Source organism: Arctopsyche grandis, chromosome 3 (assembly GCF_051622035.1).
Source record: "Arctopsyche grandis isolate Sample6627 chromosome 3, ASM5162203v2, whole genome shotgun sequence".
In the NCBI taxonomy this organism is placed as follows: Eukaryota; Metazoa; Arthropoda; class Insecta; order Trichoptera; family Hydropsychidae; genus Arctopsyche; species Arctopsyche grandis.
In genome coordinates, this window is record NC_135357.1 from 35,401,645 (window position 1) to 35,427,666 (window position 26,022).

At 36.8% G+C, this 26,022-nt stretch overlaps 2 protein-coding genes across 2 annotated transcripts in view; both read left to right on the top strand.

Annotated features, from left to right (window-relative positions):
- The window catches only part of vih (ubiquitin conjugating enzyme vih), a 347,513-nt gene that overhangs the window by 51,668 nt on the left and 269,823 nt on the right, over positions 1–26,022 (top strand). The window lies entirely within an intron of this gene.
- Positions 8,110–11,014, top strand: LOC143909309 (tubulin beta-1 chain-like). The gene is given in 3 exon segments (XM_077427230.1): positions 8,110–8,237; positions 9,358–10,578; positions 10,580–11,014. Coding segments are annotated over 3 exon segments (1,536 nt in total). The 5' UTR covers positions 8,110–8,180; the 3' UTR covers positions 10,838–11,014.

Sequence of the window (26,022 nt, forward strand, 5' to 3'; positions counted from 1 at the left end):
TGGGGGCGCGGAGGGGCGAAGCCCTAAAAGGCAACTGATCATGGGGGCGAAGCCTTAGACGGCATTTAATCATGGGGGCGCGGAGGGGCGAAGCCCTAAAAGGCATTAACTAAGGGGGGCGAAGCCCTAAACGGCAATTAATCTTGGGGGCGCGGGGGGCGAAGCCCTAAAAGGCATTAACTAGGGGGGGCGAAGCCCTAGACGGCATTTAATCATGGGGGTGCGGAGGGGCGAAGCCCTAAAAGGCATTAACTAAGGGGGGCGAAGCCCGAAACGGCAATTAATCTTGGGGGCGCGGGGGGCGAAGCCCTAAAAGGCATTAACTAAGGGGGGCGAAGCCCTAGACGGCTTTGAATCATGGGGGCGCGGAGGGGCGAAGCCCTAAAAGGCAACTGATCATGGGGGCGAAGCCCTAAACGGCAATTGCTCATGGGGCGTGGAGGGGCGAAGCCCTAGAAGGCAAAGGCTCAGGGGGGTGCCGAGGGCGAAGCCCTAGAAGGCAAAAAAAAATTTGATTTTTTTTTTGATCTTTTAAAATTTTTTTTTTGATTTTTTTTTTGATTTTTTTTTTATTTTTTTTTATTTTTTTTTAAATTTTTTTTTAAATTTTTTTTTTAAAATTTAAAATTTTTTTTTTTTTTTTAATTTAAATTAGCTTAGTCATGTTTAAGCGGTTTATATTATAAACACTGAGCGAAGCCGGGTAATACAGCTAGTTTGTAATATAAACAGCGTAAAAATGGCGAATCTAATAGTAAATATTCATTTGTTTTTTTATTAAATATATTTGAATGGAAAAAAATATAATATTCAACCAATTTAATTGTCGTAATAGAAACTTTGTAATGTTTGCGAAGTTCACAACCAATGATACTTACATACGAAGTCTTTCGAAATTATATATTAGATAATATACTTAATTAAATAAAAAAAAAACATACCAGTTAATATATACCGACGAAATATCGAATGCAAAAAAAAGTTATAATGCTTCCATGTCGACAGATGGGTCGGATGTGACAGCTGATCGAAAAAATTCAATATATTTGTGGCTTCAAACTTAAGGGTTGAATAACGAAAAACAAAACAAAAACGAATGCCTGCAAAATTTCCAATATCTTTTTGATATTTTCAAAATTCGAATGAGCCAATGTGTTCAAGTATCATTATATCCGGTCTCCGTGACGAGACAGAATGTTAAATTAAAGAAAACGCAAATATCGGAAGGCAAAGCGCGCGCACATTAATACGGGAGGAAAAGCATGTTCCTCTTGTTCCTGTTGTATCCTGCTCGCGCAAATTAAGTGAGTATGTACCGTTTACCATGCACCTTTTTTTTTTTGATCTTTCAACTTAAGATCTTTCGATTTTCGATTTTTGCCTACCGATATTTGTGTTTTCTGTCATTTAACATTCTGTCTCGTCACGTAGACCCCTTTATATCATACAACCAGTATTATCTATCGATATCGTGTATATGTATTAAAGTGCATCGATCACTCAAAATGGAGTAAAACTTCGCATAGCAACGGATATGCGATTGAGTTTGGATTTGCCATTTTGAAGAAGAGGCGTTTCCACGCGAAGAATTTGATAAGAAACCGACGTGTCAGAGTCGGGCTTGGAGTCCAAGTGGCGGGCTATGGGGGTCATTAGACCGAAACCTATGGAAATTATGTGATTTTCCGCATAGGAAAGGCGTGGTACCCGCAAGGCTACAGCGCACAGTCGTTACCCAAGTACACATAGCGATGTGTGCGTGTATGGACCCGAAATCGATAAGTTCGGCCTGGCGGACTGGACCTGAGCCAACCGTCTGGGTACTGCGCACCACCCGGCAACACCCCTGTCTACCGCGCAAAAAAATCCTTATTCCACGACGAAACCTTCGCCAGCCGCTTTTCCGCATTATCGACCGAGTTTTCCCCGAATTGCGTCTAAATATCCCGTAGGATAAGGCGGTACGACGTCGATAACGCACCGGGGGGAGGGAGAACATCTCGTCTGTACGACACACATACCTATGACTCATGGCCGTGTCTCTCTTATCGTGATCATTCTGCGGCAAAATTTCCTAAACGGGCACATCGATGTACATATGCTGCGGCAAATGTGCAAAGTCGGTTAATGTGGGAACGTTTACATTTTTTTTACCAGCTCCGAGATCTTTTATATTACACTAGCTGAACCCGGCATGCATTGCAATGCCACAATAACGCATGCAATTCCCGTTCTCGTTCTTGTTCCCATTCCCATTTGTCGGAAAAACGCAGGCAGCGAATACATTTGAAAATTATTGCGTTGCAATGACACTCATTCCCGTTTTTCCCGTTTCCGTTCCCGTGTTTGGGTGATTTTTTTTCACAGTAATCTTCCCGGACATGCATACAACAAATGCTGAAAGTTTCGTCGTAATCGGTGGTTTAGGAGCCTATACGAGACACAGCTAGATATATACCAGGAATATCTAGGCTTGACAGGAAGACCCCAATGCGCCTTCCTAAACAATTACAAACAGCGCAGAATTTTTATCATAGATCTGGAGCGGAACGTGGAGCAGGAGCGCGGAGCAGTGGATCAACGAGTTTTTGCGCGGAGCAGGAGCGGAGCTGGAGCACGGAAATTTGTAGTGCTCCACTGCTCTGATATTTTGTTTTTATTAGAATTAAAAATGAAATGAATGCGTTTTTTTCAATTAGTTTTTCAATTTATGATAAATTCAATATTTGACGGTTTATTATCCCGGAATCATTTGATTTGTGGCGCATCATGTTGTTTAGTTATATTATTTGTATTTTTACAATTTAATATTTTGTTTTATATACTTTTTCCACTTATTGTTATTTTGTATAAATGGATTTGTACACTTTTTCCATCGTGATCAAACTATATATTCTTGATTAAGTTCTCTATTCTTGCTACATACTATGGTAGTTTGGGACAACGTTGTACGCACCATGTAATATAGTTATATTATTTGTATTTAATATGTATCTACATATGTATGTATTTTCATCATATATTTTAAATATTAAATATTTTAATAATAAATAAATTTTCTATAAATAAGCTTTTATATTTTTTTTATCACATATATGTACATTGTATATCTTTATAAATAAAATTAATAAAGTTGATAGATAATATGATTCATATTAAAACTATTCGGAGCACGGAACGGAGCTGGAGCGGAGCTGGAGTGTAGTTGGAGCAACTAAAAAAAGTGGTTGCTTTAGATCTCTGATTTTTATTACATAAATCACTGTATTTCGAGAGGATGAAGAACACGAAATTAACAAATTAATTAATTAATTAATCCATTGAGACATGTATGGATTTAGACTTGTACATATTTTTTTACAAATTGTACATACATTAAATACAGAAGATTTGTGACAGCAGATAGAATGATTTTTTTTGCCAATTTTGAGAAACCATTTCAACAATTATCAGATAAAATTGGAAAACTCTGATAAGAAACGATCGACTTGGAATCACAAATATCCAAGTTTAACCAGTAGTATTAAAGATAATCTCTTGCTGCTAAACATAAACTCAACCACTGAGCCACACTGCTGGCTAGCATTATGGCTCAGTAAACTCTTTTTCAGAAGTCCTGGAAAATATATTTTATTTCATAGAACATGAACACACGCCTTTTACAGATCCAAAGCAACGAGTGCACTTATACATACATATACAATACATTCAATCAATATAATCAACTAGTGTTGTGCCCGTTGATTTTGACGGGTGGTTTCGCAAAAGAGATAGGAAAAGAAGTGCCAATTTTACAGGAACCGTTTCAATGAAAATCAGAAAAATTGGCAAACTCTGATCTGTCACAAACCAAGGTCTGGTCAGCAGCGAGACTCTAGTGGGAATCGAACCCGTGACCACTCTGCTCGAAAGCATAATATGATTACCACTAGCCCACGCCACTGGTTATATGAAATATTGGGATCAGTCGTACAACTAATCTAAATGATCATCACTCATAAGCTTTGTCCAAATTAGTATTTACCAGTAGGTTTGCTGGTAAATCGTCTGTTTTGATATCGGCTAGGTTAGGTTAGAAACTATTTATCGCCAATTTAGTGCATATACACGCATAATATTACATTAAAAATCGATTCCAATGGCTTATTGTGGGTTAGGTTTTCTGGAATTTGTTCATTTTCAGTGTTAAATGTGGAAATTTTAAATCGATATTCACTGGCAACAGAGACCAACGAAATCATAATAAATGCGATCAGGTTGTTTCAATTATGATTAAAACTTACAAATGGTCCAATCTTTAAATAAATAAATCTGACTGGTTAAAAATAAAATTTATTTATTGTTACGAATTTACTTATATGCATTCATGACATTATTCATCTGAGATTTATTTTTAATTATTTACGATTCAATCTAAGTTAAGGTTTTTGGGAAAAGTAACCACATACAGTTATCTAATCTACGAAAAAAAAATAATTTACCGGTAAATACCGGTATACTGGTAGTAGGAAAAACTATTTACCGTTTATCGGTTTATGAAATTTTACGAAAAATTGCAATCCCTAGTCCAAATACTATAGAATCGTCTGAACTAGTCTCCAGCAGGTTTAAATTATAATAGACCAAATTTTTTACAGTTTTAGTACGATTAAGAACTTTTTGCAAACACAATTTGTAGGCAGTCTGATTGGCAAAACATAACAGCCAAATTCGAGTGATTTATCTCTCGACTTGGCTTATGTATAACAAAAATCGATACATATCATATACATATCGTGGGCAGATACCGGTTGACAAAATTATCACCTGCAATTTAGTCAATTTGTTAAACATTGTATTTTTTTTTGTTGTAGCTTCCCAGAATCTTAACGAATCCATTAATGTTTTGAATAATTTCAATTTGTATTTATAATTAACTAACCATTGGTACTATGTATATACCCGTAATTTCACCGTGGCCTGATTAAAAAAAATACAAAATATTAGGTGCATCTGCTCATCTCTTAGACTGAATAATAAGCAAATTTTTATTGCTTTAGAAATCATCATAATTTATATTCATAAAAGTCAAAATTTCAAATTCAGTATGTGTTGGCCCTAGAATGAGGTTTGATAAATAAAATACAAACACACTTTCAATTTTATAGGCCAATAGGTGAACAAATCGTCAACGTTTAATCATTATTAGAAATTTGAGACTGCTAATGGCTCATTAATTAGCCGAAAAATTTTTGAAACAGGTGTATTAACATTACACGGCACATAATTATGCAGTTACATTAGTGATTTTGTACCAAAAAGCAATTCCATGCTATTTTTATGTAACCTTCTGTAAAAAAATACACATTATATTGAATTGTGTACGAAAAGAGAGAATCCGTTGTTTGGGTGCGATGATGACGTGTCGCCATCAACGTTGGCATGACTCACCCCAAAGTTGTGAATTCGGTAACCAACCAAAACAGGAGAGGGTTAGAACTTGTAAAACCCCGATGAAACTACAGTAGAACAATCGTTAATTAATTGATTCTTAGATCACATTATAAATTCATAAACTAACAGTATTACCACGCTTGGTGATTTTTGGAAATTACGGTTTTAATTCAACTCTTTCTCAGCAAAATTCTGAAAGGGAAGGGGGAGGCGGGAGAAGATTGATTGTAAAATTAAGTTTTGTCCACACCAACTTCTCATTATATATTTTTATATTAGATTTATTATACATTACTGTTCGTTAACTATACGCAGTGACTGCAACAGCGTTGTAAAGTTAATCGTACAACGGTCAATGACACGCCATTTTGCGCTAGTGAGGCGATCATTAAATTTGTACGGCAAACGTGTGAAGTATCGACCGTCATTCGAAAATCGTGAAAGATTAATATTATTATTAATTTATCGAGAGACTAGGGGGCGAAATCATGCATGTTTTACTTTCCAGGATTATTCGGGTCACACTGTGTGTGTGGTCGCTAATGGAGATGTTACGGCCGCTCGAGATCTGTAATTTGAAAAATATAACAATTTGACGTTTGACTATTTTTTAATTTAGTCATTTTTTACACCATTAGAAAAGAATGAAAGATCTTCAATGGAACTGGGGAATTTGAATTTATTATAATAAAAATTTTAATATATTGTTGAATGCAAACTGCTTTTTATTATGCATTATCCAATTGTACTTGTAGGTACCTATACTGAATTAAAAACACTCAAGAGAATAATTCCATGTTAGCGAACTAACTGTCGTTACGTCCAATTGTACAAAAAGGGCTAATGAGTAGGTTAGTGTTTAAAACAGGATGTCAAGTGCAATAGTAACATTTTTGTAAAATGGTTTTGGCGTCATCTCATTATTAACTACATAAATATTTATGTTTGTACTTCAAACAATGCTCAAGGAAGTTAAATACATTTGAGAATCAATTGTTTAACCAATTTCAAGCCAAAAATAAATATATATATATATATATATATATATATATATATATATATATATATATATATATATATATATATATATATTTCGTTTGCACAATTTTTTTGACAAACTAAAAGTAACTTAGACATTGTGTTCCATTTTTTTCCATTTTCCATTTTACCATTTCCATTTTTTCATTTTTCCATTTTTCCATTTTTCCATTTTCAGTTCCATTTTCATTTCCATTTTTTTTTCTTGTATGACACTAGTGATAGACCTGTTGAAAATTTCATTGGAAGTATTTTATAAGTAAAAACTACCTACCTACCTATGTAAATGTAAACAATATAAAACAGCAATAGAAAAAACAATTTAATAATTAAATAGATTTTCGGTAGATGGCGCTAAATGCTCGTAGATGGCGCTAAATGCTGAAATAGAGACACTTTTTTCCAAGAGAAATGTTGATAGCAAACAATATATATACAGGTTTTTTCTTAATTTTACCACCCAAACCTTACACAAAGTCTCTTTCGAAATTACATATTACATTACATATCGTCGGTATACTGGCAGAAATCGTTGTTTTGAGAAAATAAATTTTTTTGAAAATCAAGAAGCTCTTTATTTTGTGACCTAAATCATTATTCATTTTATATATTCATAACAAAATCAAACGTTTTCAGCAAGTATACCAACGATATATTTACATACTTAAGTATATGTATAGTAAAAAAATGCACCATTTATTCCGACTTTCGATTGCAAAGTGTTTTACATACTTTTAAAAGATAAATAAAATCACATACTGAATGTAATAAAACATTTGATAAGAATATTAAAAAAAATAATCAAATGCACTTATGTAGTCAGGGCTGGCCAGTGTCATAATTACATAATTCGAGGTCGATTTTCAGTATTTAGTATTAATACGGAGTAAGTAGTTCAATCTACTGATTTATTATGGAATATAATGAAAAATAAAATATGTATGTACATATAATACCATTTGCTTAAAAATAATTGTGCAAATATTTATCTACATATAATATAATATAAACATATGTCGATAAGATTATTTTATATCGATCTTTAGATAAGATTAAATCGTCTATAAAACTGTCTGGGTAATAAGAAACACGTGTATTCTAAACTACAATTTAACCGATCTAGACGTATTTCTGCAGTGTGCATAAAATTTATGTTTTATGAAAATCTTTATTCTCGACAGATTGAATGTTACATATTTATTGTGTGTGATACATTTTTCATTTGAAGAGAAGTAAATATGTATGTGTACACTGTAGTATTTTCAAAGCATAATATAAAATGTGGTAATATTTTAACCGAACGAATTCAACGATGTAAATTCGTCTCTTTAGATATTAACGGTTATTCCTTCAAAAGGGTAAAATGAATACAATTAACATATGACTGGTACAAGTTCAATTTACTAAGCGCAACTTTAGTTGAAATTATGGAATTGAAATCGACTATAGCCATTATTGATATATGAAAATAGTGGAGAATATAATTTTTAAGAATACAGTCGTTGTGTATGAGCGTATGTAGGTACATGCGAGGGCGAAGAGGAAAGAAGGCGGGGGGCGGCGAAAAGTGAGGAGGGGCGAGGGGACGGACGAGCCTATAAATAGCCCGGCGAGCGGTCCGTTGCTCATTCGCCTCGGGTGCGTTTGTGCGTCCGTAGTGCAGTGTTTGTTCTCGTTCTCGTTCTCTACACCAGACCCGTTCTTCAATCATGAGGGAAATCGTGCACATCCAGGCCGGACAGTGCGGCAACCAAATCGGTGCCAAGGTAATTCCTCCTCTAAGACATCTCCACAGACTCGTCTTTCGCGAAAGCCGCCGCAAATGGCATGCCGCGCCCGCCGCCATCTTGTGAGCGGCCAGCCGGCCGGCGCCCCAAACCGCTCCATACCTTCAACAACTCATACCGTACTATCGTCACCTATCGGAATTACATTCAATTCATCAAATGCAAATGTTTCGAATCGGAAATCGGATGCTGAGCCCCCCGGGGGCGCACGCTCCGCCCTCAGCGGACACGTCAGTGCCGCTACAAAGTACCGTTACGGCGCGTCCAAGTATGAACCAGACACGCGTTTGATTTCACTGTAATTTTTTCCAAATTTTAAACAATGCATTTTGTTTTTTTTTTCGTATATAAAAAAAGTTCAAATTGAAACAGATGAATGGGGAAAAAATGGCCGGGTGTCACGTAGCGCGTCGGCTTCGTCACAACGGCCGTTTTAAAATGTATGTACTCTTGTATGTGCGTTGTATGCGTGTGCTCCGTACGACCGGCGTTCGTACGCACGTGCAACGTTGGCGCGTGAGAAAGCCCTTTGCTCTGATTGGTCCGATTCGTAACGATCGCTCGAAGCCCGTCTCACGCGATCGGAAATATTTCTTCCCAAGTCCGTATTACATTTTGATTTTTTTTTTACGTGATTATTTTCAAATTCGATAAGCGTTGCTGTGCGCTCTATCTTTCCAGCGTGCGATGAATCTCTCGCTCACGTTACTTCCTGTGGCATTCCTGAAGCTCGTTTTATGGCTCGCCGCGTGCCATGCATCACAGTCGAATGGGGCCATTACGCGTTTTTATTCTAATACACTTTGTTCACTCACTCGTTCGTCTTGAATGAGCTTATTTTTATATCTCGTCGGCTCTATTTGCGTTTGGAAAACCGCGTGCGTGACCCACTCGTGCCGATGCACTCGCGATAGTCGGGGAGAATTAAAAAGTTGGTCATGTCTGAATGTCAGATTTCACCGGGCTAGAGATGACGGCCTTCGTTCCGAATAATCGCACTCTCGCCGACGCGCTGACATCACCGACCGATTTGCCCGATGATGTCGTTTCCGCACTCCTGACTGCCGTGTGCTGATGTTATGATTTTTTGCATTTTCAGTTTTGGGAGATCATCTCCGATGAGCACGGTATCGACCCCACCGGTGCCTACCATGGCGACTCCGAACTCCAGCTGGAGCGCATCAACGTATACTACAATGAAGCCAGCGGGGGAAAATACGTACCTAGAGCCATCCTCGTTGATTTGGAACCGGGAACCATGGACTCTGTCCGCTCGGGACCCTTCGGCCAGATTTTCAGACCCGACAACTTCGTGTTCGGACAGTCCGGAGCCGGTAACAATTGGGCCAAGGGCCATTACACGGAGGGCGCCGAGCTCGTAGATTCAGTTTTGGACGTTGTCCGCAAAGAAGCCGAATCCTGCGATTGTCTCCAAGGTTTCCAACTCACACACTCCCTCGGAGGCGGTACTGGCTCCGGAATGGGAACCCTCCTTATTAGCAAGATTAGAGAAGAATACCCCGACAGAATTATGAATACATATTCAGTAGTACCTTCACCCAAGGTATCTGATACGGTAGTAGAACCATATAACGCAACTTTATCAGTCCACCAGCTGGTAGAGAACACCGACGAAACATACTGCATCGACAATGAAGCCCTGTACGACATCTGCTTCAGAACACTGAAACTGTCCACACCCACCTACGGCGATCTTAACCATCTCGTTTCCCTCACCATGTCTGGCGTCACCACCTGCCTCCGATTCCCAGGTCAGCTGAACGCCGATTTACGTAAATTGGCCGTCAACATGGTGCCCTTCCCCCGTCTTCACTTCTTCATGCCAGGATTCGCCCCTCTCACCTCCAGAGGCAGCCAGCAATACCGCGCCCTCACCGTGCCCGAACTTACCCAACAGATGTTCGACGCCAAGAACATGATGGCCGCTTGCGATCCCAGACACGGAAGGTATTTGACAGTCGCCGCCATCTTCAGAGGACGCATGTCCATGAAGGAAGTCGACGAACAAATGCTCAACATCCAGAACAAGAACTCGTCGTACTTCGTCGAATGGATCCCCAACAACGTGAAGACCGCCGTCTGCGACATCCCACCCAGAGGACTCAAGATGTCCGCCACCTTCATCGGAAACTCCACCGCCATCCAGGAACTGTTCAAGCGCATCTCCGAACAGTTCACCGCTATGTTCAGGCGCAAGGCTTTCTTGCATTGGTACACTGGCGAGGGCATGGACGAGATGGAATTCACCGAGGCCGAGAGCAACATGAACGATCTGGTCTCCGAATACCAACAGTACCAGGAGGCTACCGCCGACGAGGATGCCGAGTTCGACGAGGAACAGGAGGCTGAAGTCGACGAGAACTAAGCGTTCTCACGACTTTCGATCTTCGATCCTCGCAAGCCGCTTCACTAAACCGACCAGCACGGCCCGCGGCGAGCTCAGCTTCTCATCCATCCCCCCATTGCCATTCAGTCTCGACGTGTTAATTAACATTCCCCGAACGATACACAACAACAACAACAACAAAAACCAACAACACCCCTTAACAAAAGGCTGAAACTTCCATCTCTAATATTTTTAATTTTTTACGAAAATACATAATGTAATATTTTTATTTTTAAGTATCATTCGATAATTCACGATTGTAAAATTTGGCGTACGATCTAATTCAATTTTAGATTTATCATTGATTTGCATTTCATTCGTAAATAAAGAGCGCCTTTATGATTTTGTACTCTCATCGTTTTATTTACTTTGCGACAGCATTTCCACCACACGATACAAACACCCCCCCCTCCTTTTTTCTCCTCATATCTTCATCACTACCACCCAATCGATGATAAATATATACATACATAATAATGTAATTAAACTAGTTGAAAAAGTTGTAATTCGCTTTATTAAAATTTATCTCAGTACAAATTCTTTGATTACAACTCGCACACACACACACACACATTGAAAGAGCAGATGCTACGTACCGTTATAGGGGGGGGAGGGGAGGGGGTGAAAGCTCCAGTATCCCCCTCTTTGTAATGTCGTCACCGACCGCAATGCACAGGTGACGTCACGCATCTGACTCACTGAGGGTCAACATTAATCGTTGCTACGATTAGACACATTGACTCAGCTGTCATCCAACAACATCGAGTTATTTTCTGCTAAAAGATTCATATTTCAGACACGACGTGCTTAATCCATAATTCTCCTACAATCACAGTAAATTGCGTACACATAGTAGAGCGGCGTTTCTCAGACGTGTCGATTTGCATTGCGGTCAGAACCAGCACGCGACATCGAAATTAGTAACCATGCAAGCCATCGATCACTCTCGTTTTTTATGGTCTCGAAAGTTGAGCAATCCTAGCATGGAGCTGGAGCGATATCGAACTTTACCGTAATTCCGAGAATTGAAACCCACCCCCCCCCCGTTGGACGAATCCAAGTTTTTGGTCATTATGTAAAATTTTCACGACCTTGATTTCTCATTCTGGAAAATAATTCACGCAATGTTGAATCGATAGTGCGCCTGTCTTCTCAAGCTGTGGCGCGCTTCAAACGTTGGATATTAAAATTAAAATAATACAAAAGGCCGATTTCTGGAGTCCAGTGGGTGTTCTGCGTGAGGCGTTGGTGGGCGTTGCATCAGATCTCGCCTGTTATGGCCAAGTTAGCTCCACACACGGCCACCACATACATACACACGTTATTGTATATTTTATTTAATGACACCTCTCTGGCCTTAAATAGTCATAAATTAGCAAAACTCCTTCTGATACAGCGCGGTGACGCATTGCAACATCGCTCGCTGTCAAATTTAAAGGGAAAAGACCTTCATCAACCCCGTAACTGTTCAAAATTTGCATTTTAAGCAAGTGCTGATTTGCAGCATTTCAAAATCATCACACAGAAAATATGTCAAGAGTTAGTCATTAATTTTTTTTTTGTACAATATGTTTTGCTACTTTGCAAACTATACTCGGATCTTTCATCAGTTAATTTAATGAACACAAGTGAAAACTATTTTGAAACGAATATGGTTTTAGAACTGACGGTAGATGCATAATTGCTTTTGAATACTAGTAAACAAGAACCACTTTGACTAATGTTTAATTTTTAAATTTAAGTGCCCAATTATTATACACAGTCTCTTCATACACACATTATATCTACATATTTACTATAGAAATGCGAATGTTTGCATTTGTCCGCCATGTAAATCTACAGTTTTTAATTCAGAGCCACAAAATCTAGTATAATATTTCACGGTACTTAAACTTAAAACGGTTGACTACAGAATTTTCTGATGAGAATATTTTTTTACTTTTATTTACCCGTCTGAGTGAAGCCAGGCAATTAGTATCGTAAATAATTTTAAAAAGTGTGAATATTTATTTAGATTTTGTTCTATAATACCTCCATTTAAGTAAAACATATTAATGATTTCGTTGTGATCTTCTAAAAGTATGGTAAGTTTTTTTTTCATAAGTATAATGCTAATAACTAGCAGATGCGCCTAAGCGACCGCGGCACATGGTTTTTTTAGATACTTTTAAACATATGAAAAAATGTGCCATGAATATGTGCATGCCTTGCACATATTCATGGCACGTCCGTCACACACCGTCCCAAAATCGCCCCCTGGAGTGTTTTTGGTAAAATTTTATCTTTGTATTTATCCTTGCTTGACAGGGGTCGATAGCAGTATATCCAATATTTGAAGAAATGTAGGAAAACCCCCACAGCGGGGTGCCAAGCACACGACGTGTCGTTCTTTCCTGTGTGATTTCGCCCTAAATATTTGCCTAATTAATGATTCCAAAAAAGCTTAATGTATTTATTAAAAATTATAAACATAAAACTGGTCCTGAGTCCTGTCCACACATAAGTAACAAGTGCTTTGACATGATATTCATATTAATATTAAATTTGATGTGAAAACATGCTTTTTCCATGTTTAACATGACACGTTATCACTTGTTGCTTCGGCATGTTCCGGATTTTATAGGTACCCCTGAAACATCCAGATGATATGCATCGTGAGCGATGGACCGGAAATAGTAATAACAAGAAGATTCTTTTATGTGGAAAATAGAAATGAGTTTGAAAGGTGTCGGTCATCGAACCGACAAAACGAACATCGAATTAGATACGTGCAGCGCTTTTCAAACGTTTCCATAATCTAAAATTATCATCAATGAATGGATGATGCTTATTGATATACATACATACGTGTGCATGTATGTATGTGCATAATGCAAAACAATTGAATATTGTCTCGGATGCAAAAAGTAAGAGCTGGTAGGATTTTCATTCGACACGGTTGAAAGTCATGATCAGCTGGGAAATTAATAAAGCGTCAACTGTTTATTTTAGTCCGTTAATCGTTCGAATTGCAAACGCCAATTAGACCCAGTAAAAAAATCAAAACTAACGACCATGTCCGAGAGCCGCGAAAAGGGGGTAAAAATAATAAATACACGTTGACGTTTTGGTACACTTTTCAGGCAAACAGAGCAGTGAAGGCGGTTGACACGAGCCGCTGGATTACGAGGTCCGAAATTTTGATCATCAAACCTAATAATGTTTTCGCCATCATGGCGGCTGTCGTGTCGGCGCTCGATATATAAAACCATATTTGGCACGCGGATTCATGGTAATGTGACCGCGCAATGGATCTACGAAATGGGCGTGCCCGACCGCTTAAACATGCGAGCATTAATATATGTATCATAATAATTTGCAATGTACCAAACCAAAGGTGCAGTCGCTAAATTGATATAATTCTTCCTAATGATTCCCCCCCTCCCACTTCTCTGTTCAGAAATATGATAAATACCAATACGTACAAAGTATAAAAGCTTGACATCTGTATATTTACAGATATATTATCACATACATATCATAATCATCATCTACAGCCATTCACCATCCACTGCTGGATGAAGGCCTCTCCCACTCATCTCTGTTTTGCGCCATTCTCATCCATCTCACCCCACACATTTTCCTAATTTAGTCTACCCATCTTCCCTGTGGTCTTCCTTTTACCGTTTTGCATTCTCTCGGGTACCATTCAAGCACTTCTTTTGTCCACCTTTCGTCCATTCTTCTAACCATGTGGCCCGCCCATTGCTATTTCAATCTCTTTACTCTATCTATGTACTATGTCCACTACCCTCGTAATACTTCTCACCAACGTGTTCCGCTTCCTGTCTTTCCTCGTTATGCCGAGCATACAGCGTACCATACTTCTTTGAGTGCATTGAACTTTGTGTAGCATCTTGGCGTTCAGTGTTAAGTTTCACATCCATACGTCATCACTGGCAAAACTCATTGATCGAAGATGTTTTTCTTCAGACAGAGGGGCATTTTTAATTTAAAAACAACATTCATTCCTCCAAATGCACTCCAAACTAATTTCATAGTTCTCTTTATCTCTCCATCTTGACTACCGGACATATCAATTATTTGACCTAAATATAAATATTTTTTTACTACATCTACTGGTTTGTCATCTAATAAGATGCTCATGCATGCAATAACTATTGAACATTCGTTTGGTCTTATCTACGTTAATTTTTGATCCCACTTTTCTACATTCTCTGTCCAGCTATGTTAGTCTGTTAAGTAGGTTAGCTGGGTCGCGAGCTATTAAAACTATATCGTCTGCGAACCGAAGATGATTCAAGAAGCGACCGTCGACTTTTACTCCTGCTGTGTTCCTGAAAACTCCCCCAAGTACCTCATTTCACCTCACCTCAGCCAATTTTGCAGGAATCGTTTCAATGAAAATCAGAAAAATTTGCAAACTGATAAGAAACGACCGACCTGGATACAAACCAAGGTCTGGCCAGCGGTAAGCGGTGTGACTCGAACTGATAACCACACTGACCATAGCAAGATATGCTAACCACTAGTCTATGCTGCTGGTTATATATAAAACCGAAACGGCGTCTGTAATTCGTTTCTGATTGGCTGACGCTTAAGTCGTTTCTCACTGGCTGGATTGGTCAAAGACGTTTGTGATTGGTCGGTCTTTAAATAATATTATTTTTTTTCGATTCAAATGAATTTAATAAAAAAAAAACAAATGAAGATTTTTTTCATGGTTTGACGGTATTCTCACTACTAGATTGCATTTCCATTTCAAGTTACTTTTATTATATCCGTGCTGAAACGGAAGAGATCGTAAAAAGTTGAACCGAGCGAAGCCGGGCAGCACCACTAGTGTACATATAATAAAATGTACATACATATAATAAAATGTAGCACACATTAACCGAACGATGCACTTTTACCGCAACGGTATAACGATGTCAAATTAACATTTTGTTATTATGGTGTTGTTCCAAAACTACGATATTATTACATTAGGGGAAACGCTACAGTTTTTGGCCAGTGTACGTACAGTTATTGACCACTGATATCACTTGGATACTTGTGTGTTATTAGCATATTATACTTATTTGCCGTGACCGTGTATTTAAGTGACCATTACACTAATCAACAACTGCTTTGTAGCATTTCTCTAATCTAAAGATATATTTTAGATTTTAAGCCTTAATTGAATACTAGCATATTGTATTACAAATGAAATGATCATACATTTATTAATGGGATATTATTTAATTTAGATTATTTGTTAAATAAACACTTGGGCAATGTTGGGTATAAAATAAAATTGCGCATAAATAAATCGAAACTCATGAAAGTATGTATGTAGACGCAAGCGAAATTTGTTGAAATGGGGCTTTTGGCCGAGACGAGGTTAACGGTACTCGGACGAAATTGGAATAAATACGAGAGAAAGATTTATCGCAAGCGTCGTTGCACTTTTTAGAGCGAAATTAATCGGCGGTGTCAAATTTTGCAAAAGCAAATGATAAAACACTAGACGATCATGGACATTTTTTTGCACGTTAAACAAATGTCATCTTATGATATTTCTTTTGATGGAGCGCGCTTCTGAATATTTTAGAATTAATTCAAATACATCTCGATTCTTTTGTTTATTGTTATTAATTTAAATGACTATTTATACACACACATTAATGTATCATTTATCGATAAAACATTTAAAGTGGATTTAATTCGATTTCGTGAAACCGTTTTCAGGAATGGTGGCCATAACAATCTTGCCAACACGTATGTTAATATAATCGCGCTTATATTTTTATTTCGATACTTGACGTTACATATTATAAAAGCATATATTATTTTCGAAATACGATGATCCAGTTTTTAAGCTGGGTATGATTTTAATTAATGGAGAATTATTACGAGTTGTTTATGGAGATAATTCTCGGTACAGAGCAAGTCACACTTTAAATTACCCACTACCGTACTTATTAGGTGCGAGTAAAAGTTGCATACCCATATTCGTCCACACTCGATGTCGACTCTTTATTAAGTTGAGATTGATATCCAGTAATCGCCGCTTTTCGAGCCATCTTACGAAACTTCACCTTTGTGATGCACATAAATAATATAGAAAACCACTCTGTCGGCTTTCACCGCATTGTTTTCTCTGGGGAAGCCGTTCTATAAAGGGATCCATTTCCGTCCGTCCGTTTTTTGGACGCATCCCGAACATCTAAACGTATTTATAGCCCGTGGAGTGATTTATTCCCGTTAACTTCTTTACTAGGGCGAGACGGGGGGAAAACTCGCACAGTCATCGACGGTAGATGCAAGACAAGATGGATGTTGCGAAACGCCTTGACCATATGAGGGTTGAGTCTTGAGCTGAGGTGACTCAATCGATGAAGCCAAGGTGACACTGTATAGGAATTTTCATCTAAAATTATCCAATTGAGATGGGAGTGAAATCATCAGGACGAACACATAGAACTTTGAATGTCACAATGATAATTTACAATTTACAAATGGCCTCATTAAATAATGCAATTGGAACTAAAGCTGCCTCTAACTCGCAACTTACATACTTTTCCACACTCATACAAGTTCAATCGTTATGGACATGCGTCGCGGTATTTGGGTGTACAAGTTTTTCATAATTTCAGTGGTGGGGGGTGCGGCTTGTCTGAGTAGATTTGATTCGACTTAATGTTTTCCATCAGCTTGACGTTGCTGATATGCGTAGCCTGTCTCTCTACTTACAATGAAACTACCTTCCTCTTTATTTAAATTGTGTAAGCATAATCAGGGCCTCGTTTACCATATATACAAATGTGTGCAACGCACACAGGCGGTTGAAAAAAATATATTCCTTAAAAAATACAAAACAAGACATTACTTTTTAAAATGCATTTAGGTTGTCTTGTTGTATACTTGTGGATTGTTATTGCAAGTTACAACAACAAGTTGTTATTGTAACACACCTGAACTATAATTCGGGGAAATAACGGGATAGCAGGTATAGCTTCGGTCCGCATAGAGCTAGGTCTTTTATGTTCTATTATCTTCGCGACTGCCAGATGTATTTCTTCAAGGAAGTTGAGTATTGGTTGGTCATCGAAAGAAATATGTCCTAGATGTGGGATTGGGGATAAAAACCATAGAAGTAGAATGCATAGAATGGTCATTGTTAACAAAAGTATCGTCTAAAAGCGAGCCATCCAAGCGAGAGACGGAAAGTCAGAAGAGAGACAAGAGAGAGAGAGACGAAGTTTAGCAAACAATGAACAAACCCTGCCGTTTTTAGCAACATTTTTGGAGGCTGAGAGCGATTCTATGCATTCTACTTCTATGATAAAAACACTATATTTTCATGAATGAACTTGAATACGTTCAGTCTCTCTTGTCGTCTGGTCCTGTTTGGTCTGGTTTTGGTTTTCTGTTTGTTTTTATAGTTTATTTTTATTGTGAATAAAATTTTATATTTATCTCAAGGAAAGATTTTTGCACTACTCGCATGAAATGCTGATAAAATTAAAGAGCGGCCGAACTGAGCGTGGCCCTGCATAAGCCGATTAAATGTAAATTATCATCGATATCTAAAGCAATATGGGAAAAATCACTTAAAATTTGACGTGTAAACGAACTTAAACCGTCAGCTCTCGGATTTATCACACGTGCCATGTAAAATTTTATTAGCTACGTCTGTATTAGCATGGAAATTATTTATGTAAAAAGGTGTCTGGTCAACCGTGAACTTGTCTTCGTGTATTTTTGCGAGAATTCCAACGATCTGGTTTTCGTACGACTGGCAGTTTTCAAGCACTTAAATTAGACAAGTTCTGACTTCCCCTCGGTCGTCGTCTTACTCCAATGGACACGAGCCTGGAATCATCAAGGTGTGACGTCTGGCGCGGTTAACCGTTTTTCTAATTATTTTATCAGACGCTCGAAATCGGGGACCACAAACGCTCCGAGACTACACGAATTTTCCTCTCTCTCTCTCTCTCAAGTCGAAACCAGGAGAGATTAAAACACTGACATACATATATTGATTCTCAAATTATTTAAAAAATCTCAAATATTGTGCCGATAAAAGTTGCACATGTATTATATGTACAACTCCATTATCGTTAATTGCATGTTGTGTTAAAGGTGTCGTACAAATTGATAGGTCATAAAATTTATTATTTCAATATGACAATGCAGATAGCGTTTTTTTTTTAAATTCGTAATTCGAATTTTTGTCGTATTTCTGTTGCGTGCACGGTCGTAAAAAAATAGCTTTGACTTACATACATGTAAAATTGAACATGAGCACGATTTAATAAAATTTGAATTACATTTTATATAACGGGCATTGTTGCCAGTGGATTTAATTTTAGCATTTAGCACATACATATTTAGTTGTCTACATACCGCATAGCAACAGAGTTTTAGACATTTATTTTCTAACATATTAGCCACAATGACATTACGGAGTACTCTAACGCGTTACTGTGGCCAGTCACACAATCATAACACAAATATAGGTATATAAAACATCTGTGCTTGACATTTATATTATTATATATAAAAACGGACTGTCGGTAAATATGTATGTATATGTGACAGACGATGGACCAGTATAGGGATTTTGAAAAAACAAATTTTTCGATACTCGGAGCATATGTTGTACGTAGAGATAATATTGTAAAATTTATTATCCAGTTGCAATCTTGGAAGAGACTTTTCTGAAAAGCCTCTTCCTCTTTTGTCGGGGGCGCTGGGGGCGAAGCCCCCAGGGCATCGGAGGCGCTGGTGGCGTCGGTGATGTACAAAATGTATCACTTCATAATTCGTAATTTCTAATTCATCCATTCCTTTCTGAAACCAGCCGTTTCGATATCGATTCTGGATTTTAGAGGTGCACACACACACACATTCATTCATCATTTCGAACCGGTTAGATTACTAAGTGTATAATATGCCACTTTTTATTACGATTAATATTACGTGCGCGTGCGCCTATAAATTACCTTACATTATACTCATATTATATAACATATGTATGTAAAACTTTATTTTTATTCGTGTATCAATTCCTTTTCGAAACCACCCGTTGAAATCACCGGGCACAACACTTGTAATTGATATAATCAACCGCGGGCGTTGCTCCACAACCACTCAACCAGTTCTCCACAGCACACATGAAACTATACACTTCATATGTATGTATTTATGTAATGTGGTGTTTTAGAGACAGGAGTACTAAGATGAAGCTTACAGTTGTTGGAAAGGGTATATAGTTATTTGTCATTTGAATTAAAGCGATACATTACAATACATATGTATGTATATTGCTATCATACGTCACAAGTTTTTATATTTCTTTTAAAACAGTGGCTAATAAGTATACCTACACTGGTCAACAACTGCAGCACTCGACAGTAATTTCACCGATATTGGAGTAACATAACGGTACTAGTCACCGTCACGACCCAATCTTTGGGTGCTTTTTCATTAAAATTATTTGTTTTCAACTCTCAGTAAAAACTATTTCAAATATCTACATAGGCTTTGTTTCCTGGGTTTCATTTCTAAACTTAATATATTGTAATAAATAGTGGGTAATGGAAGTATTCAATGTTTGGATTTGCAAAAATGATAATGCCTTCAAAAATTATTTTCACCACTTTAAAAGCTGACCCACTACTTTATGCAATATAGTAAGTTTAAAAATGAAGTCTAGCAGCTAACGCTTCAATATTTGAAATAAATCGTTAAAAACGAATCGTCAACTTCGAATTGCATTGAAAAAGCTGTCGAGAAAGGCTCTTCTATATTTCACTTCGTTCATTGGTCTGACAATATATGTATTATATTATATCCTACATTATTCCGATCGCTTTGAAACTTCGATGCCATTTTGCTCGGTTTGGTCATCAATATATGTGGAAATCAAATCCGCCATTACGATGGTGAAAAACAATCGTAATAGACACGTTTGAAAATACTGCATGATCTTTCTCGGTGACGTCTCTTGTCCACATTGCCAAATTTATCCACAATCTTTCGATCGTTTTTTCCCTTTTCGCCCCCCTCCCGCCATGTCAGATTTCAATTGTTTAAACGCCTATAACTTTTTCCTTTTTCATTCTATATCTTATAAAATTTGCATTATGCACAGGTTCTCATTATCTCTCATATATATTTTTTACTTCACTGATAATTTTTGGGAATGTGAGAGCGTAGTGTCAACTACTAGTGCATTTGCATTTTCTAACTTGGTACCCTTAAGAGGGCTGGACAGCAGCACCTTGTCCATACAAACGTACTATACTTCTCCCTTCCTCAATTATGGCACTAGAGAAATTATTTTTTAATATGCTATGGATATCCACCATTGAGGTGCATCTATCGTTTTATTTTTTTGATTAATTATTTTTTATAGGAGCTAGGAGCCGCCAAACATCTATAAAATCGCCTATTTTTTACACCCACGAAACGGGTCCAGCGTGCTTATTTAACGGTCGATTTTTAAAAAAATACGCCGATAGATGCACAGAAAGTATCTTTCTCATACCGATGCTGAATTTTTTTTAAAAATTAGTCCAGTTTTGGAGGTGAAAATAGCAGAATACGAAACCTCGATTTTGTCAATTTAAAATACGTTTTATCTGGTCGAAGCGCAACTCTCGCATTCACTCAATATATATATATTGATATATATTGTCGCATTCACTCAATATATACATACACTCAATATATGTATATATCGAAGAAAGGAACGGTAACAAAATTAAGGTTTCGGGTGTACAGCCCTCTTAAGAATTGTAAATAGGTTTTTGAGCTCTTTTTCCTGTAATGCTGTAAATTATCATCAGATTACTAACAAAATTAAATTAAAATTGTAAAATAAAAAAATGATCAGTAGATCAGTAGCTGTTAAATTGGTTATAAGATGTATTGTGAACATAATTTAGTAATAATAGAAAGCATTTAAAAATCAAAATCAAATTGGTACCCTTTCGATGCGTCACATTACAAACAACGGAAATATCAATACCAGTAATTGGTACGGAGTATCACGAAATTATTACCCTCAATGCATTTTTAATCATGAGGGGTAGCTTCATAGTCACGCCATGACGCATCGCACGATCCACACCCTCTTTTGCCGGACTGATATATTTAATCGTAGTATTTTTAGCAGCTTTTCCTTTCTTTGCTCGAATATGAAATTCCAACCGGCGAATAAAAATGTCGCTTTACATATATATATTTCTGAAAGCAAAAACTTTTCAGGATACAGACTGGGTATATCGATCGGTGCGTTTCTGTCGGCCACACCCCCTTGTTGCGCGTGCAGACGATCGGTAGCTCTCAACATTTCACAGATATATTATACATATGTACATATATATAAGCATCCGTATGGGAATTTGATAACGCTTGTCCCACATTCAGGAGCGGGCCCGCCCAAATGTGGGCTAGGTCCCCCGGAAGTCATGGCCGGCCATTGTCTTTTTTCACTCGGTTTTGTTTTGGTTGATGCCTCGCATTACAGGCCGGGGATCACCTCGAGGAGACGACACGCCCTACTGACAACGTGGGAAAATTATGACACTGATACACGTCTCAGGAATTTCTAGAAATATAAACCCGTGTATTGTACATATGTACATGTGTATAGTTGAGTTATGTACAATGCATTCGCATTCAAATGAAATACTATTCTCTATAAAAATATTATCCCTTTGTGTATGGGTGAAGTCACGGTAATTGGATTATTAGTCACATTGCGATCGCCCAAAAGACAATTTTGGGGTGACTGTTCGTTTACTATGCATACATATGAAAAACGGTTAGTATATACGTATATTAGTGGCGTGCGGTAAAACTCTCTCTCACCCCGTCGTACATAAAAAAAGCGCCTAAAAAGATTCCCGAGGAACACCATCACGAAAATGCAGGAATAAAATTTACTATTATATCTTGTATAATATTATTCTGTATTACATATACTACCGAACTGGTCCAGTAAATTAGATGATGATTGATGTAGTTTGTAATTTGAGGTTGATGGGGTTGTAGTAAGTAAGTATTCATCCAGAGGGACCATTAAAACAGACATTGAAAAAGCTATTTTTTCAAATTTGCCGAGCAAAAAGATATAAAGATATATTAGCCAGCAGTTTGGCTTAGTGATAGCGTATATATTTAGCATCACTGAGGTCATAGGTTCGTGTCCTCGCCACTGCTGGTTAGATTTGGGGGTTTTGTGACTCCAAATCGATCGTTTCTCTATCAGAGTTTGCCAATTTTATCTGATCATTGCTGAAACGGTTCCTGAAAATTGGTATTCAAAAATCTAATCCTGCTGTCACAAAAATCTGCCTGTGTATAATTTGTATTAATTATACACAGTAATCTGAAATCCATAGATTAACTATGATTATTATTTCTGATTAATTGTTATATTCTATATATTCTGATTGTATATGTATGTATTTCTGATTTCTGATTGTTTATGTATTTCATTAACGTACACCCGTCTCATTGGAGCAAATCTGTAATGGCGAGTGTGTATTGATTTGTGACAATAAAATAAAATAAATAAATAAATAAATGAAATAGGTCGTCCCGTTGGATTCTCCTAGTCACGGGTGCCGGTGAAGGTAAAGTGAATAGTAACTATAGTTTAAGAATAGTAACTATAGAGGAAAAGCGTGTTCCTCTTGTTCCTGTTGTATCCTGCTCGCGCAAATTAAGTGAGTATGTACCGTTTACCATGCATCCTTTTTTTTGATCTTTCGATTTTTGATCTTTGCCTTCCGATATTTGCTTTTTAGGTATTTTCACATTCCGGCCCGTGAGGTAGACCCACAATACTCGTATGTAAAAGTCTAAATCCATAGACGTCTCAATGGATTAATTCATTAATTAATTAATTGTTAATTTTTTCGTGTTCTTCAGCCTCCCGAAATACAGCGATTTATGTATTAAAAATGCTGCAATGTTTGTAATTAATTGTATAGGAAGGCGCATTTACATAGGTCTACCGGTTAGGCCTTCCTGGTATATATCTATGTAAAATAAAATAAAAAAATATTCGGGCAACGCCAGGCACATCTGCAAGTGGCTTTGTATTTTAAAAATAAACGGAGTAAATGGTCGTAAAAAATTCAGCTCTCAGACAAGTCAGATTGCATATGAAGATAAATAAACAATTGAATGTTTATAATTTAAATTTAAATGTCTATCAATGTTATATAACATAGTGTTATCATATCTGTATGGATTATCTGGACGTCGTGCAAAATGTATAGTAATCTTCCATTTTATTAATACTAGTGGTTTTACCCGGCTTCACTCGGTATTTGTAATATAAACCGCTTAAACGTGGCTAATCTAATAGTAAACATTTTAATTAAATTTAATTGAATATTCATTTTTTTTTATTAAATTTAACGTCATTGATTCTACTACTCAAACCTTACATACTTACACACAAAGTATCTTTCGAAATTATATATTAGATGTATGTATGTACGTTTTCAGGCAGAGTATCGATTCGGAAGATAGAGGAAAGCTTTAAGATAACGGTAAGTAATCTCATAGAACTTGGTAAGTAATCTCATAGAAGAGCCAGTTTGGATACCGCAAACAAAAATGTTTTCTTCGTTAGTACATATGTATATTTTCATCACGATTTTGATGAAAAAAAAAATGTGTGGACAAGCACGGCTACTGGAGCGTAAGCTGAGTACCAATTTATTAGGAAAAATAGTATGGCGAGTGATTCACGCATTATTTTCAGTACAATTCTGCACATCTCGAGTGATTCACTGGAAAAATGCAACACGGATAGTATGTTTAAAGAGTCTGTATATATTTTGCAACATTGTCTCATATAACGTTTAATATTAAATTTCACAACAAAATTCCATTTCGATTAATTAATGACATTTGAATGTAAAATTATCATATTTTGTTATTGTTTTCTAACGATAAGTTTGTATGAATAGAATGACGTCATTGTTAAGAAATGTTTTTAATTAAAATAATATGTATTTATTAGATAAAATCTGCAAAGAGATCGATCTCTGCGGGAGTCCTTTCGTTTTAGTTATTTTGGTTCTAAAATTTCGATGCGTGCTTGCTATCCACTTACGATACAATTTATATGGAGCGATAGCCTCGCGTTAGTCATAGAAGTACGTATGTATGAGTAGTACGCATTCGAAGCACAATTTCATCAACTGTGGGACGAGTTAAATTACTATTTTAACGAATGATGAATGCTTCATAAGAAAAAATGAATGAATTTGATGTTTTTTTCCTTTATAAATTACTAATTTTAATCAAATTTAGTAATTTAGTTGAGTGGTTCTATAATTTATAGTTACTCGACTAAGCGACTGGTAACGTATAAACTGGACTATAGATTTAATCAAGTACTATTTGTAGATTGACTTACATCTCATGAAAGAATAAAGTTAAATATAAGACCCAAAGAAATTAATTATTTAGGTGCATTTTATAAACATAAAATGCACAAAAAATATTCCACATATTGCGAATGGAATATGTATACACTAGGGATCCCAATCAGATATTCGAATATTCGATTATTCGAATTATTCGTCTGATTTTTCAGCCATTCGTTATTCGAATATTTTATCAACTATTCGAATATAATTTGTGTATAAATTTTTTTATAAACTAAATACACAAAATCAACATGAAAAGAGTGATGACGAAGAAGCCGACGATTATGAAGATAATGAAGAAGATGAAATGTCTACATGTGAAGAAACGGATTTTTATTCATTAAATACGGAAATGTTTGAAGAAAATCACTTTTCGATCAATAATAATCTCTACGAAATTTTAGAAAACATCAGAAAAATAATACGAATATTTAAGAAGTCACCGGCAAAATATACATTTTTAAAAGAAAACAAAAAATTTCGTAAAAACGAGGTGGAATTCAATGGCAACAATGATAAGACGATTCATTCAAATTTATGCTTGGTACATACATATGTACATATGTAATTACCATTATTCTAAATTTTCGAATATGTTCGAATATTCGAATAGCTCTTGATTTACTATTCGATATTCGAATAGTTGAAGTCGACGAATATTTGGGATCCCTAGTATACACGCATTCGTTTGTGGTTCAATACAAATTCATCTAAATATGAATCGAAACGGGCACTTCATCTTTCTTTTCACATATTTTCCACATTTTGCGTATGTGGAAAGTATTCACTATCATTTGGATCCACGAAATTATCCTGGTGAACCACTTTTACCAGAATTCGGAATATTTCCGTACGCTGCCCAGCCGTCCGAAATTATATGCGAAGAAGGCAGTATATGTATGTCGGAGTA